The following is a 17,061-nucleotide window of genomic DNA, read 5'->3' on the forward strand; positions in this document are numbered from 1 at the left end:
TTTTTTATCAGGACATTCCGAACGCCTCCGCGCGACTTTACACCGAGCGGTCGTTCTCTGCGCGACTTTTGACCTCCCAGACATTACGGAACCGACACCAACGGCTTCCCAATTGAGATTCCGTGCTGCATGATTCAACGTACTCTGCTGAATGAACAAATTCAGCGATTGCCTCAATATTTGCCCGATAAACTGCAGCTTCACAAATCCTCGTTCTCGGATTCCGAGGTGCCCGCATCGTGACCACACTCAACCACGATTTTAGCAAAGTTTCAGAACTCAGGAATTTTTGTTCCTTGGCCCAAATATTTGGAATGCTCTCTGCCTGAAGAACTGCGCCTGATCACCAAGATTCTCCAATTTAGAAAACTTAAAATCTACTAATTTCCTATGTTAACTAAAGATGTTTTTTTTTCCTTTCCATCTCTCTGTACAATGCTCAGAAGCACTTTGGTCTGCTGTGCCTTGTAAAAACGTAAATAATTGTCATGGACAGGGAACTAAAAGTGAGGGCAAAAACAATAGAACAAGTGATGTGAAACCACAGAATATTGCAGAAACATGTTAAAGGAAGAAATTGCAAACCATTAAAGGCACACTGCTACACACACTTAAAGAGAATGCACAGAAACAGAGGAGAACTCGCGCACAACGGATTTATTTTCTCAAAAGAACAAATGAAAAGTGAAAACACAGATGGAGTCGTGAAAAGTAAAGGCGACAATAAAGCAGCAAGAACCTGATAGTCGACGGTTGGCAAGCCGCAAATATTCACCCTTCGAGAGCTACGTGAAACCATCAGGCACTTTCAAATCTTGATTGAAAACTAATTTCTTTAGAACTGCTTTATCTGTTTTGTTGTCCAGCCCCGCACCTCTCGATTAGCATGATTGGCTACGCACGGTGCGAAAGCTCTACATTCAGGCACGTCACGGTGTCAAAACAGCCCTGCAGAAAAAAAAAACAATTCGATAAAAGTTAACCGTTTGGGCGGCAGAATGGTGGCACAGTTGTAGTATTCGTATAGGAGGAGGAGCTGTTCAATTTCGACTCCGGTGTCTCTGTGTGGAGTCTACATGGGTTTTCTTTCATAGGCAAAACAAACTGGCTAAACAACCCAATGCTGAAAAATACTACATTACACCGCAACGCCGCCCCCTACTGTGAAAACTCGACAAACCCACTGAAAAGTCTGGAGTCTTTGTAACGGCCATATTTTCTGCAGATTTGTCCATTTTCAGGCAACACAATACACAGGTCGGAGGTGTTTCATTTATTTACACTGGTGCTACATTTCATCACATGCCACAAAACAGCATACACTGAAATAGGCTGTAGCCAAACAGAAACATATGAAGTACTGCCGTAGATGTCTCCACTTGTTCAACATCAGCGGCTTGGCAAAGCTGATATTTTCCTTGAAAGACACGATCACGCAACGGTTGGTTGCAATATCAACCAAGGACGTGCAAGCAGCGCACTCGCACATCCACACACCTGTACACAGCGCACACCATTCGCACACACTTCCACACATACTCCTCCTTGCAACGCGCACACACATCCACACACTCCTACAACCAGATAACACACATCCACACTCCTCCACGCACAGCAGATATCCACACACACTCCTCCGTGCAGTGCACACACATCCACACACTCCTCCACCGAGAGCACAAACATCCACACACTCCGCTGTACTGCGCACACGCCGACACACACACACCCCTCCTCCCAAGAGCCCACACTAAATGTGCTGCAAACCAGACTCTCTAAACCCTTTCACCGGCCAAATGACTTAAACCCTACACCACCCAGCAACTTTTTCTTCATTCTGGAATCTTGGGTCAGTTTGAATTTTGGTAGACGTTTTCAGAATGAATGAATGGTGCATGATCCTAGTTGTGTATATGTCCACAAAACAAACAGCAGACAATCTATGTGTGTGTGTATTTCCCGCTATGAACCTTGTGACCCGAGTTCCAATCCCACTCACAGCCAACAACAGTGACAATTATTTGAACTAGTCCTGGCCCTCCTATAGGTCGACTTAGCCTCAAATGAGTACCTGGTGAGGTATGTAAACATTACCACAAGAGAGACAAAAGCAGTCTGGCGTGCTGTTGGCTAACCACCCCCCCCCCCCATCATGCGCAGTGCCAGCTTTTATAGGTGCTCTTTAACAGCAATTTCCCCAAGAGTCTGTTAAGGCTATTCGGGGGGGTCTTTGTTGCCTTACATTCGCTGATGTGGAATATCTGGCCTGGTCCACAGGAGGGCATCATCACCGGGTCTTGAGGAGAGACAGGAGGTGACTTTAAAAAGAGTCAAGTTCAAAGGAGGTGGAGGGGGGTGGGTCGTGCCCATGGCACGCAACAGGTTCCACAGTAAAGCAGTCCACAAGCGGCAGGGGGGGGTCACGCGAGCTTCAGAGAGCCCAGCATCTCGGCAAGACGCAGCTCATGCACGTGACTCTTGGCCCGCTTCTGCAGCCAGGCCTGCAGCTCCGCCGACAGCTGCCCAGCCTCACGTACGTCCGTGGCCCCCCCGCGTCTCGTCGCGACCCCCCCTTCCCTCGCTGCCTCTCCCTCAGAGGAGCTTGCCGAGACGCCATCGGCCGTCCCGGGGTTCGGTGACGGTGCGGCGGCCAGCAGCGTCACCGGGCCCCGGCAATAATAGACCTCGTTGACCTCTTCGGGGATCGTGACGTAGGAGACCCAGGAGAAGGCATCCTTGAGCGAGGAAACCGTGGTCTGCTTGAGCGCCGGGTCCCGGCAAACCAGGTTCAGCATGAAGAGCCCTGTGCCCAGCACAGCCGCAGCGGCAGGAGCAGCAGAAACGCGCAGCACAATCGCGTGAAAGAAAAATGCTGAAGACCGGTACCGGCGGTGTCAAGAGGAGGAGGCTCGTGAAGGTCGCTACTAGGTCACCCTCCAACAACAGCGGGGGCCGGAGAAGCGATGCTCGCAATGGGCAGAGCGTAGAGTGGTTAAAACACAGCAAGTTGGCACAGTGGAGGGCACAGGTGGTGCATCTGATAGTCATCTCAGTCAACTCATAGCACCTGTATCCGTCCTGTGACATCCCAGCAATGAGCCTTCGACACTTCATGTGGTCTCAAGGTGCACCTAGCTTGGTACAAGCACCATGGTTATGTCACCGCCACTTAGTGTAAAATGGCGGTTGTTGTGGCGAGAGTGGTGTGTAACAGAGTGGGTGTGTTGCTGCTCTGGAGACCAGGAGTTCGATGATCGATATATCACTATGTAACACGATTTTTGTCCCTGGGTAGTAAGTGTTATTTTTTAATTGCTTATGCCTAAAAAGTATAGAAAATGGCTATTCCCCACAAACTTTGCTTTTGTGACCAGGACTTTATGTGAAGTATTGACACAAATGCACACGTTTTCTCATTGAAAATAGGTACATTTCAAAATATCACTATCCTGGTCACAAAAGCAAAGTTTGTGGGGAATAATAGCCATTTTCTGTACTTTCGAGGCATAAGCAATTAGGAAATAATACTACCCAGGGACACTTTTTTTGTTACACAGTGTATTCGGTCGTTGCGTTGATAGCATTCGTCGTGATTTCTCACTTAACAGTGGGCCGCGTGAAGGCGGCCATCTTCCACTCAAAGTGATAGTGGCGAGTGTGTGAGAGTGGTGTGACTGGAGTGGTGAGTGAATGAGACTGAATGAGAGTGGTGATACTGGAGTGGTGTGTGAGTGTGGGTGAGAGTGGTAAGTGTATGAGAGTGTAGAGTGTGTGAGAATGGTGTGTGAGTGGTGTGTGAGAATAGGGTGCGAGAGTGGAGCATGGGGAGCAGTAGTGAAGCGGTTAGCGTACTGCACTATGAACCCGGCACCCAAGTTCGATTCGCGCTCACGGGCAACACCAGTGATGAATATCTGAACCGGTCCTGGGCCTGGTGTAAACATTGCCACTAGGGAGACAAAAGCAACCGGGCATGGTGCTATCCACGCACCCCCTCGCCTTCATAGGTGCGAACAGCACTTGCCCCAACAGTCTGTTAAGGTTAAATAGGGATCTTTGTCTTTTGAGTGGTGTGTGAGTTGGAGTGGTGAGAGTGGTGTGTGTGGTGAGTGAGAGTCGCGTGTGAGTGAAAGTGAGTGAGTGAGAGTGGTGAATGACAGTGGTTTGTGAGTGAGAGAGTGGTGAAAGTGGTAAGTTTAGTGAGTGCGAGTGGTGTGCGATTGAGTGGTGAGTGAGAGTAGTGAGCGAGTGAGCAGCGAGTGTAGTAAGAGTGGTGAAAGTGGTGAGTGAGGGAGAATGGTGAGATTGGTGAGTGATGGAGAATGGTGATATTGGTGAGCGACTGAGAGTGATGAGTGCGAATGAGTGATGAGCTCGTGGTGAGTGAGAGTGGTTTGTGAATGAGTGGTGAGTGTGTGGTGAGAGTGGTGAGCGAGAGAGTGGTGAGCGAGAGCGGTGAGCGAGAGAGTGGTGAGCGAGAGAGTGGCGAGCGAGAGAGTGGCGAGCGAGAGAGTGGCGAGCGAGAGCGGCGAGCAAGAGAGTGGCGAGCGAGAGCGGTGAGCGAGAGCGGTGAGCGAGAGCGGTGAGCAAGAGCGGTGAGCAAGAGTGGTGAGCGAGCGGTGAGCGAGCGTGGTGAGAGCGGTGACTGAGAGCGGTGACTGAGAGCGGTGACTGAGAGCGGTGAGAGTGGTGACTGAGAGCGGTGAGAGTGGCGAGCGTGTAGTGAGAGTGGTGAGTGAGAGCGGTGAGTGAGAGCGGTGAGCAAGAGCGGTGAGCAAGAGTGGTGAGCAAGAGTGGTGAGCATGTGGTGAGCGAGAGAGTGGTGAGCGAGCGTGGTGAGAGCGGTGACTGAGAGCGGTGATTGAGAGCGGTGAGAGTGGTGACTGAGAGCGGTGAGAGTGGCGAGCGTGTGGTGAGGGTGGTGAGTGGTGACTGAGAGCGGTGAGTGAGAGTGGTGAGCATGTGGTGAGCGAGAGAGTGGTGAGCGAGCGTAGTGAGAGCGGTGACCGAGAGCGGTGAGAGTGGTGACAGAGCGGTGAGAGTGGCGAGCGTGTGGTGCGAGTGGCGAGTGGTGACTGAGAGCGGTGAGTGAGAGTGGTGAGCATGTGGTGAGCGAGAGAGTGGTGAGCGAGCGTGGTGAGAGCGGTGAGAGTGGTGACTGAGAGCGGTGAGTGTGGTGACTGAGAGCGGTGAGAGTGGCGAGCGTGTGGTGAGAGTGGTGAGTGGTGACTGAGAGCGGTGAGTGAGAGTGGTGAGCATGTGGTGAGCGAGATAGTGGTGAGTGAGCGTGGAGAGAGCGGTGACTGAGAGCGGTGAGAGTGGTGACAGAGCGGTGAGAGTGGCGAGCGTGTGGTGCGAGTGGTGAGTGGTGACTGAGAGCGGTGAGTGAGAGTGGTGAGCATGTGGTGAGCGAGCGTGGTGAGAGCGGTGACTGAGAGCGGTGAGAGTGGTGACTGAGAGCGGTGAGAGTGGCGAGCGTGTGGTGAGAGTGGTGAGTGGTGACTGAGAGCGGTGAGTGAGAGTGGTGAGCATGTGGTGAGCGAGAGAGTGGTGAGCGAGCGTGGTGAGAGCGGTGACTGAGAGCGGTGAGTGGTGACTGAGAGCGGTGAGAGTGGCGAGCGTGTGGTGAGAGTGGTGAGTGGTGACTGAGAGCGGTGAGAGTGGCGAGCGTGTGGTGAGAGCGGTGAGTGGTGACTGAGAGCGGTGAGAGTGGTGAGCATGTGGTGAGCGAGATAGTGGTGAGTGAGCGTGGAGAGAGCGGTGACTGAGAGTGGTGACTGAGAGCGGTGAGAGTGGCGAGCGTGTGGTGACAGTGGTGAGTGGTGACTGAGAGCGGTGAGAGTGGTGAGCATGTGGTGAGCGAGCGTGGTGAGAGCGGTGACTGAGAGCGGTGAGAGTGGTGACTGAGAGCGGTGAGAGTGGCGAGCGTGTGGTGAGAGCGGTGAGTGGTGACTGAGAGCGGTGAGTGAGAGTGGTGAGCATGTGGTGAGCGAGCGTGGTGAGAGCGGTGACTGAGAGCGGTGAGAGTGGCGAGCGTGTGGTGAGAGCGGTGAGTGGTGACTGAGAGCGGTGAGAGTGGCGAGCGTGTGGTGAGTGTTACCGTGCGGGCCGATCAAGGAGCCCACGTCCCGGAGCAGCGCTGGCTCCACGAAGGCCGCCGGGGGGCAGCTCATGCCGAGCGCCGGCTCCTTGCTGTCCACATCAAACAGCACCGCGTCCAGTGCCGGCTCGCCTGCACGGCACACGCGTAACACTAGCAACACGCTCGCAGCACGCTAGCAACACGCAAGCAGCATGCTCGCGGCAATCTCGCAGCAGGCTCACAACACGCTCTCAACACGCTCTCAACACGCTAGCAACACACTGGCAAGGAGTTCGGAAGCTCGCTCACAACATGCTCGAAAACATGCTGGCAACACTCTAGCAGCACGCTTGCAACACGTGAGCAACAAGCTCCCAGCACGCTTGTTGCACACTAGCAGCACACTCGCAACGCGCTTGGAGCACACTCACAAAACGGTTAAAATACGCTCTCAACACGCTAGCAACAGGCTAGCAGCACATGAGCAGCACATGAGCAGCACATGAGCAGCACATGAGCAGCACATGAGCAGCACGTGAGCAGCACGCAACGTGTGGTTCCGCGGTGCCCAGTGACGGCCATTACCGCGAGCGGCCATGGCCCGGATGTGAGCAACGCCATCCCCGACCACCACGTGGGCGCGCTCGTCGCCACAGAAACCGAACCACTCGGACGCCACGGCAACCACCGCCGGGTCGATCTCCACGACGACGAGGGAGCAGGCCGGGAAGAGGCGGTGCAAGAAGAGCGGCAGGGAGCCGCCGCCAAGGCCAACCAGCAGCACACGGAACGCGGCGGCTGTGTCCGGCGCACGCAGAGCAATGCATGGACGGTACATCAACACGGCGCATCAACATGGAGCAACGCGGAGCGACTTTTAACGCGGCGCAATGCCAACGCGGCACGTCAAAGAGGAGCAACGTCAACATGGCATCGACACGGCGCGTCGACACGGCGGAGCGACGCGCAGGGGGCATGGGGCGTGAGGGAGAACCAGCAGGGCATGGAAGTCAACGGGCGTGTGGGCACAGGCCCGTCGAGACACGCAAGCGGCGGGCAGCCGTGCAAGCCACTGGGCCGATACCTGGCTCGAAGCGCAGTAGGGCGAGGCCGCCCACCATGGCCTGGTGGTGATCGCAGGAGAGGAAGGCGGCGTCGATCTCCGCGCCGTCCGCGGTGCGCACTGCTGCGGCTCCCCCCGGCTCTGCTCGCCGTCCCGGACTCTTCTTTTTGTTCTTCTTCTTTGTCGCCAAGGCAGTGCCTGCGGAAACACGTGCAGCACCGCTGGCACTCGTGCCTCGCAGCGAGGAGGACCCGGATTCGTTTCCCGACTCGGGCGTCTCTCTCGTCCCCACATGGTTAGCAAACCCCGCCATTGTATTTGCGATTTGCACTCCATTCCCGCGCACGTGGTTAACGTGCTCGGTGCCACTCGGCTAACTGGGTGGAGCGTGACTTGATCGTTATCTTCCTCCAATGTGTTCGTTTCTCGGTGTGTGCGTGTGTCCTACTGGAGATCTGTGAAAAAGAGCTTCAAAGCTCCACAGATTCCTCCAGCGTAAAGAAAGACTGTGATTCTGATTCTGTGTGTCCGTGTGCGAGTGTCCACGTGTGAGTGTGTGTCCATGTATGAGTGTGCATGTGAGTGTGCGTGTCCATGTGCGAGTGTGCGTGTCCATGTGCAAGTGTGCGTGTCCATGTGAGAGTGTGCGTGTCTGCGTGCAAGTGTGCGAGTGTGCCTGTCCGAGTGTGCGTGTCTGTGTGCGACTACATGTCCATGTGTGAGTGTGCGTGTCCGTGTAAGTGTGCGTGTCCGTGAGTCCATGTGTCCGTGTGCGAGCGTGAGCGAGTGTGAGCACACACTGGGTATGAGCCTGGCCTCGGACTGGATGAGGTTGGGGTTGGAGAGAAAGAGGAGGCGGCGGTAGCGGCGCGCGTCTTCGGCCGTCACGTCCTCAACCACCATCCCGGCCGCCTGCAGCCGTACCGCGCGTTCACCCAGCCCTGCCCCGGGGCCCCCGGCTGACAGGAATGGCACCTGAACGCCCGCGCGCACGCACAGACAAACATCCATAAGGTTTTGTTTGGTTAGATCGCATAAATATAACTGTCGTTAAACCCGCTGCTACCACACAATACAGTCAATTAGTAAGGTTTGTCACAAACAAAATGTGCCAATTAATTACTACTTCAACACACCGGTGTTGGGGAGCAAACCCACAACATTTACAATTCGAGTATGACATTTTGCTGGTGATTAAAACCAGGCGATTAGCCACAATTGTGAAGATGTACACCTGTTTCGGTCTTAAATAGAGTAAAGATGATGTCACCGCTGTTAGCATTAGGTGCGAGGACCAGAGGGCAGGGTTAATGTAGTCATAGAAATAAAAATGGCTGGTATTACCCTTAAATCTCTGCATCTTATGAGGAATGCCAGTGAAGACATCAGTTTCACCCACTTGATGCAGAGTTTCTCCCCAGAAGTTAGCCAGTTTAACACGCAGGGTTTCGCGACCAATATTATCCATAAAGGTTTTTTGGGTTAGATCGCGTAAATATAAATGTGCCGTTCCGCAATGTAACCAAAAAAACCTTTATTATGGATAATATTGGTCGCGAAAGCCTACATGTTAAACTGACAAAGATCCCCAAGGACCATTTACAGACTGTAGGAGCAAGAGCTGTTAACGATTAGCGCCTATGAAGGCTGGCACGACACACGAGGGGGCAGGTAGATGGCCAGCACCACGCCCTGCAGCCTTTGTTACCCCAATGGTGATGTTTACATACGGTACACAAGGTACGCATTATAAAGCGGAGTCGACCGAAGGGAAGCCAAGGAACCAGTTCCGATGTTTGAGGGGCGATTCACGACACGCGGGTCTCTCTCTGGCACAGTCTGTCCAGGCACTGCGGTGCACCGCGTGTCGCGAGCCCCACCTGCTGGCGACGGGAGGAAAGGCCCGGCGGCGCCAGCTGCATGACAGGGCCCGAAAGCTCGGCCTGCACCGCCTCCATGCCGCCCGCGTAGTCCTGGCCCCGGTGCAGCGTGGCCACCACCAGCCGGCCAAACCCCGCCGACGCCGCGAGCTGCCGTCGGCCCTCACGGGAGCCGAACAGCCACTCGCTCTCACGGCCCTGGGGCACTGCGCATGTGGGGGCAGGGGTGGGGCAGGGGTGGGGGGGGCGATCAGATTGGCTCACGTGCAGGGACCGGATGAATTGTTCGCTTTGCGAGACCGTGAGAGATGTTGGGCGGCTCGGGGAGGCCTTCCTCCGGCAGATCGTGGCTGCTAACGACCAGAATGATAATGGATAACTTTGTCAATTAACAATTGTTTAGTATCTCATTTGTACTGACTTTATTATTGTCGATCTCATTTGTTTTGAAAGCATTCAACCCAAAGGTAACGAGCGCTTCCAGCCCCAGACTCCTGCCACGAGCTTCCCTGTATTAAAGATGCCGAGCAGAGGTAGAGCAAAGCTACCGAGAGGGAGAGCGAGGCTACCGAGAGGGAAGCGAACAAGCGAATGAAGGAAGCACGTGTGATCGTGCGTCACGACTGTGCTTGCTCAGTGCCACACCAATGAAGATGGCGAAGGCTTTCCCGGGCGGTGAGGGCCGGCGGTCCACCACGTGGAGCGAATAACGTGGGGAGCTTGCCCCAGGGGCCAGGAGGTCGAGTGAGCAGTCCTCCCCAGCACCATCCGGGCGCTGCAGCCGACTTCTCACAATGGCCAAGAGCTGGTGGTCCTGCACAGCACTTAGCAGCCACTTCGAGCTCTCCAGCCTGGACACACACAACACTGACGCTACAGCCTAGACACACAGCACTGACGCTACAGCCTGGACACACAACACTGACGCTACAGCCTGGACACACAGCACTGACGCTAAAGCCTGGACACAGCACTAACGCTGCAGCCTGGATACACAGCACTAACGCTGCAGCCTGGACACACAGCACTGACGCTGCAGCCTAGAAACACAGCACTGACGCTAAAGCCTGGACACAGCACTGACACTACAGCCTGGAAACACAGAATAAACGCTACTAAACTACTGACTATTTTTATTTTACCAGGTAAGGCCCACTGAGCTAAATAGCTCTTTTTCAGAAGTGACCTGCCCACAAATGATAACCCAATTAAGTGGCTTATCATGTGGAAATTTAGAGAAGCCAAATACTCCAAAGACATCTTTCTAAATGTGGAGGGAAAAACCGGGGACCTGGAGAAAAATCCACTCAACCACGAGGAGAACATGCAAACTCCAGATATAGAGCAGGCATCAGGGTCGCGATCGAACTCACAACCTTCTGTATACCAGGCGAGGTAGTTAACATCTCTCCACCGCGGCCAGTGAGGGTACTGGGTGAGTGAGTGTAGGTACCGGGTGAGTGTGGGTACTCGGTGGGTGAGTGTGGGTACTCGGTGGGTGAGTGTGGGTACCGTGTGGGCTTGCCACCACCTTGGCTGTCCAGACAGAGCTCCAAGATGGGTGGCTGTGCTGGACCGGGCAGCCTGTGGAAGCGTGTAAGCACCACGAAAAAGACCGGCATGTTGGGCCCGGTGTGCTCGGTGGAGCCAGCAGGGCTGGTGGGGGCCTGTGGCAGCACGTGCACGCGTACCGGCCAGCCCTCGACGGTGCTGAAGTGCTCTACCAGCATGTGCAGGATGTGCTCCTGGGCCAGCGACACGCACAGGTACCGCCCTCCGAACTGGCGGGCACATGCAGCCAGAGACACGAGCAGAGGATGGGTGCACGCGGCAAAACGCTCAATGGATTGATTCAAATCAATTCCTAGCCACGTACTGAAATTACATTCTAGCCGAGCTCATGTACTGTCATGCTTCAGCTGTATCGTCGACATCACTCCCACACACATGAATACGCTCGAGCAAAGACGGCACAAGGGGGTGCACTGTATTGTAACTTTAAAGTCTTCTTTTATTATGAATTAAACTTCATACTCACGTTGGTAGCCTGGGACACATCCCAGGTGTGTAGCTATGGGGGGGGATGGAGGAAGCACCTGTAACACGCGGGAGATCTCAGAGAACATGCGCGTCACGGTGAGGAGCGTGGGAGGAGATGAGTCTGGCATTAGTGCGTCCAGGGTGCCCTTGTCCAGCACCACCTGCTCACACACATACACAAGGTCATTACCACTCAAAGACAAAGATCCCCCATATAGCCTTAACAGATTATTGGGGCAGGTGCAGTTAGCGAGCACCTATGTAGGCCAGAACAGCACATGAGGGGTTGTGGTTGCCAGTACCATGCCCGACTGCCTTTGTCTGCCTAGTGGCGATGTTTACACACAGCACCAGGGACTCGTTTAAGGCTGAGTCAACCTAGAGGAAGCCCAGAACCGCTTCAGATAATCGTTATTGGTGTTGGCCATGAGCGGCAATCGAACTCGGGTCGCTAGGTTTGTAGCACAGCGCACTAATTGCTACACTACCGCTCTCCACATTCAAAGACAAAGACCCCCCATATAGCCTTAACAGACTGCAGGGGCAAGTGCTATTAGCGAGCACCTATGAAGGCCGGAACGGCACACGAGGGGGTGGGTGGCCAGCACCACGCCCGACCGCTTTTGTCTCCCCAGTGGCGATGTTTACACACTGCACCAGGTACTTATTTGAGGCTGAGTCGACCTAGGGGAGGCCCAGGACCGATTCAGATAATCGTCACTGGTGTTGGCCGTGAGCGGGAATCTAACCCGGGTCATTGGGTTCATAGCGCAGCGTGCTAACCGTGACACTACCGCTCCCCACATTCAGAGCACACACACATGGGCATCACCATTCACAGCACACACACACGTGGACGTCATTACTCACAGCACTAACACGGGGACATCACCACTCACAGCACACACACACATTGGCATTGCCACTCACAGCACAAACACACGGGCATCACCACTCACAGCACCCACACACACACGGGCATCACCACTCACACAATGTCAGTGCCAGGTTTGACATAAACCGCACCTGGAAAGAGCCGTCGTCAAAGTCCATGGCGGTGACGTCCATGACTCGGAAGTCGAGGTCGGGTCGCCGCTCGCGCATCACCCTGACGGCCGTCTCACTCACGTCCACGCTCACCACACTCTTGGCCAAGCCGGCGTCATGCACTCGCTCGCTCAGCTCCGAGTTCCCGCAGCCAACCACCAGCACCTGCCACCCCACCACAGAGGAGTCATCCCCCTAGAAAGCCACCCACACAGGAGCCACCCCCCACCCAGCTACACAGGTGTCACCCCCCACCGAACCAGCCACACAAGAGCCACCCCCCACCGAGCCAGCCACACAGAAGCCCCCCTCCCCCACCGAGCCAGGCACACAAGAGCTACCCCCTACGCAAGCACACAGGAGTCACCCCCCACCCCCACTGAGCCAGCCACACAGGAGTCACCCCCTCCACTCAGGAGCCACCCCCCACCCAGCCACACAGGAGCCACCCAGCCATACAGGAGTCACCCCCTCCACCCAGCCACATGCACAGTTAGTACGGCCGTGGCAAGAGTGCAGCACGGACAGTACAGGAAAACCTCAACCGAGGCGTGTCAGGTGTTTTGGAGCAGGGTTACGAAGTTTGCTGCTGCTCTTTTTGTAATCCCAATTGAGCAATTTGCAGGTAATTTGTCAGCATTGGGGTGCCACGGTGGCGAAGATGTAAACTCACCCAGTTCCCACACTCGCTGCGGTTATGAGATCTTAGCTCCCTCCCCTGGTATGCAGGAGGTCGTGGGTTCGATCCTAACCCTGGCGCCTGTATATTTGCAGTTTGCGTCGTCTCCCCGGGTCCTCCAGTTGTTTCCTCCGCATTTAGAATCAACATGCGTTTAGAGTATTTGGCTGCTATAAATTTTTACACAAGCCACTTCGTTGGGCTGTCATTTGTGGCCAGGTACTTTCTGAAAAAGAGCTGTATAGCAGTGGATCTTGGTAAATAAATAAAGTGTATAGTTTATTCGGATATGGTTGGCCATTACCAGTTACTGTGCATTATGATTTTATAGGAATGGGAGGAACTCTTACAGAACTGGGGGAGGACATACAACGTCCACACCAGGGACGTGCGGTCAGGGGAGGCAGAGCCTCACCTGTCATACTACAATGAAAATATCTGTTACGAAAAAAGAAGAATAATCAAATAAAATAAATATTAAAATTTTTCCACTGATCTGTGTTATGTCATTTCTGTACAATTCCAATCATTTTTATAGTCAAAATCGCCAAATTTCCGGAGCTCCGCTGCAAATACAGGAAGAGACGAGAGGTGAGGCAGCGACGCGCTCAGCCTCCCCCCTCTGATTGCGCAACCCCTCAGTAACTGAATAGAGTGCGGGAAATAAGCGCGTGCCTGTCACTCTCAGTATGTCACCAATGGAATGTTTGTAGACCCCTTCATTTCATATCCTCGCCTTCCATACTCCAGGTAACTTATTTGACGTATGTGTATAAAGATATTTAGGCTCGCCGGTCTCGTCATGAAACTGCAATGAAAAAGCACCAGGGGAGGCAACTATCAGATCTGCCTCACTGAGGGGGACGTGTCTAACACGCCCCCCTCAGTAAGGACACGCCCCCTCAGTGAGGCCACGCCCCCTCAGTGTGTGAATCTGGCTCTGACACTCGCCAGTGCCTCCCCAGCCATTTCAGTTTCGGTTTATTTATTTGGTATAGCCCTGTGAGCCGTTCGGCTCTTGAAACCTCCGCACGTCACTGGTCCACACGGGACGTGCAAGGGTAACCCGGGTCACTAAAATGACAAAAGCATAACATGAATGCAGTAATGCAATCAGAACAAAAGCAACTATCAGATGGGGAATCGAATACGGTACCTTGCCACGACAAATCTTCGTTAGCTCAGAGCTCAATATTACATTCACTGCAGCACGAATCGCCTCGGGTAGAGGTGACTTCCAGGCTGATCACAGGACTACACAACCATGCAAGCTACAAAAATCTGAAACGTTACACAGATGTAGGGTGCCTATAGTGCTATGTCAAAAGCAACACCAATTAAGTAATTTTAAAGTAATTTATCAGCATTCGGATGTTTGACCAATACCAATTACAATGTATGGGAGTGTATATTTAGCCATCGGAGGAAACCGGACAACACCGACAAACTCCATGCAGAGCAGAGGGAGAGAGCACACAAACTCCACAGTAAGGCGCCCATGTTGGGGAATCAAACCCAGGACTTTCTTTCAGGCCACGAGTGTCACCACTACTCCACAAGTCCCCCCCCCCCCCCGGTCATACGAACGTGGAATGTCACCATCAGTGGCTCCGCGGGGCTGTAAACGGGAGCCGAGCGCCTCCTCTATGCTCGATCCGAGCAGCAGCGGCGGCAGACGGGGAGGAGGGAGCTCACGGCGGCCTCTGTGGCCCTGGTGCGCGCACCTGGTCGCTGGGCTTCACGTAGCGCCGCAGCAGCCCCGCCAGCTCCTCGTAGGAGCCGTACCACTCGAAGGCGTCGTCGCCGCGCCGTTCAAAGAACCTCTCCCAGTAGCGCGCGCTGCTGAAGTCGCGGTGGCTCCGCGGCAGCAGCTCCATGGTTGGTGGGGGGGGGGGGGCGCCGGGCGGGTAGCGCGCCGACTCACGGCCGGCGGGGAATTCAGGCAAGCAGCGGGGGTAGGGAGAGGGAGCCCGCCCGAGCAAGGCCCTGGTCTCGAGTCGCAGCGCTTGTGAGCGCTGTGCAAAGTTGTGCGAGACCGCGGTAGACGGCAGTCGCCTTCAGTCGCGACGGCAAACCCGGGGCGACTGTTCCCTGCTCACGTCCTTACCACGACCACCCAAACCACCAGAACCAACTACAACCACCACCAGCAACAGCAAAGCCGGCATGTACGCGAAGTAGCGGAACCACGTGGGCGGAAGCACGTGGCACTGAGAGGTGATGGATGATGGATAGCTCATGACAGAAGCATTGAGAATATTTATTTACTCGTCTTTTGCACGTCCAAGGACGGGTGTATTTCAGTAAATCTGAAACTTGCAAGCGAAAAGCAGACCGCGACGTGATATTCATTGCATCAATTAGTGTGCAATTTGTAAGGCCGCGGTGACACAGACCTATTTCATTGTAAGGTTATAATCCCTTGTTCATCATGACGTCATTTTTACTTCTTTGTCTCAACAACAGCGTCACGGAGATCGCGTGACGTGAGGGTTCTGCCTTTGTAGTGAGGGTTGTAAGTTGACGCTGAGGAGGAGGGAGGAGGCGCCTCAGGAGGAGTGACGTCTCCTGCTCATGATTATTACTAAGGGGGTGCTACACGTGGAGTGACGTCACCTGCTCATGATCATTAATGAGGGGGGGGGGGGTCCATGTGGAGGACGTCACCTGTTCATGAGAATTAATGAAGGGGGCTGGCCGACGTGGAGTGACGTCACGCGCGGGACACAGACATTATTGGCTCATTATAGTAAATACCGGAGGAATCCGATCCGATGAGCTATAAAGCTCTTTTCCACAGACGTCCAGTCGGGGCAAGGCAGAACAACAACATACAAAAACACAATATGAGTTCAAAGTATAAGAAAGGTAAATAAATCATCCATAATAGTTTTTTTTAGGTTAGATCGCATATTTACTCATATTTACGCGATCTAACCCCAAAAAACTCTATTATGGATGATATTGGTCGCGAAAGCCTATGTATTAAGGGGCCGTCCATAAATGACGTCACGCACCTGGGGGGGGGGGGTCAGACATTTGTGACGATGTGTGACGAGGGGGGGGGTTGAGAAATGTGACGTCACATCAAAATGCGCAACTTTAAATAAATACAGACAACACGTTCTACTTAATTAAATATACTTTTTAATAAATGTTTTCTCCTACAACATCAAAGTGCAGCGCCACATTAAATACGCACTACAATGACAATAGTTTAAAGCGATTTGAAGCATGTTTTATTTTCAAAATGGAAATATGGTTTTGGGGGGGGGGTGGCAGAGCTTTGTGACGTCATATTTGAGGGGGGGGTCTGACTTTTTGTCCGGGGGGGTCAAAAATCGTCAAAAATCGCTTGACGTCATTTATGGACGGCCCCTAAACAGTAAATAAATAACTTCTAAATATATACAAATAAAACGTAACAATGTTTATTCTTTCCAGGTAAAGCCCACTGAGCTATTAGCTTCTTTTTCAGAAGCGACCTGGCCACAGATGACAGCTCAACGAAGTGGCTTAGCATGTGGCAATGTATAGCAGCAAAATAATATAAATAATATAAACGCATATTTGCTAACGTTATTTATCGTCACGCTTGTTCACTCACGGGAGCCCCACCGAGGCTTTCTCACGAGAGAGGGTGGTGCCAAGTTTTTGCAGTAGGAGGCAATGTTGCTACGTGTAATGCTAATTGAGTAATAATAGGGTTTTCCCCTTTTTTCTGGCAACAAAACTGAAATCTTTTTTACAAGGACTCATGTCTGCATTAACCACAATACCTGCAGTCAAAATGCAAACAAAAAACATACTATGATAATATATGCATTGTCCTTGAAACTGATTGGCCCACACCAAGGGACGGCTTTCTTTTGAGCCTCGACCCAAAGGAGGTCTAATGATGCTAATTGAGTAATTAGCAGGTAAACTCCTTTTTTTAATTTTTGCCAGGTAAGGTCCACTGAACTATATAGCGCTTTCTCAGAAGCGACCTGGCTACAAATGATAATTCAACGAGGTGGCTTATCATGTAGAAATATATAGCAACCAAATACTCTAAATGCATGTTTCTAAATGTGGAGGGAAAAACTGAAGGACCCCAAGAAAAATCCACACGACCACGGGGAGGACATACAAACTCCAAATATACAGCAGGCGTCAGGGTCTGGATCGAACCCACGACCTCCTGTATACCAGGCGAGGTAGTTAACATCTCGCCAACGTGGATGTTTGACCAAGACATGTTACATTGTATTTGGGGGGTTTTTTTAGC

At 53.2% G+C, this 17,061-nt stretch overlaps 1 protein-coding gene across 1 annotated transcript; it reads right to left on the minus strand.

The window, feature by feature from the left end:
- Positions 1 to 642: 642 nt before the first annotated feature.
- On the minus strand, positions 643 to 15,250 carry METTL13 (methyltransferase 13, eEF1A N-terminus and K55). Its single transcript, XM_032946571.2, has 11 exons — positions 14,516 to 15,250; positions 12,092 to 12,277; positions 11,122 to 11,226; positions 10,538 to 10,806; positions 9,671 to 9,876; positions 9,026 to 9,231; positions 7,946 to 8,120; positions 7,167 to 7,343; positions 6,668 to 6,880; positions 6,101 to 6,232; positions 643 to 2,803 (listed from the first exon to the last, which is right to left on the minus strand). Exons 1-11 carry the CDS (start codon positions 14,666 to 14,668, stop codon positions 2,421 to 2,423), a joined length of 2,205 nt encoding a protein of 734 aa, XP_032802462.1. The 5' UTR covers positions 14,669 to 15,250; the 3' UTR covers positions 643 to 2,420.
- Positions 15,251 to 17,061: the final 1,811 nt, after the last annotated feature.

Source organism: Petromyzon marinus, chromosome 4, assembly GCF_048934315.1.
Source record: "Petromyzon marinus isolate PM22_M1 ecotype Great Lakes invasive population chromosome 4, UKy_Petmar_22M1.pri1.0, whole genome shotgun sequence".
NCBI lineage: Eukaryota > Metazoa > Chordata > Hyperoartia > Petromyzontiformes > Petromyzontidae > Petromyzon > Petromyzon marinus.

What these genes read in the sequence shown, in the direction of transcription:
- METTL13 (XM_032946571.2), bottom strand. Translation starts at nt 14,668, where the DNA reads ATGGAGCTGCTGCCGCGGAGCCACCGCGACTTCAGCAGCGCGCGCTAC. An exon ending in AGATCTCCCGCGTGTTACAG is followed by an intron (nt 10,807 to 11,121) that starts GTGCTTCCTCCA and finishes TGTGCCCGCCAG; the next exon opens with TTCGGAGGGCGGTACCTGTG. An exon ending in CGAGGCCAGGCTCATACCCA is followed by an intron (nt 7,344 to 7,945) that starts GTGTGTGCTCAC and finishes GTGTTTCCGCAG; the next exon opens with GCACTGCCTTGGCGACAAAG.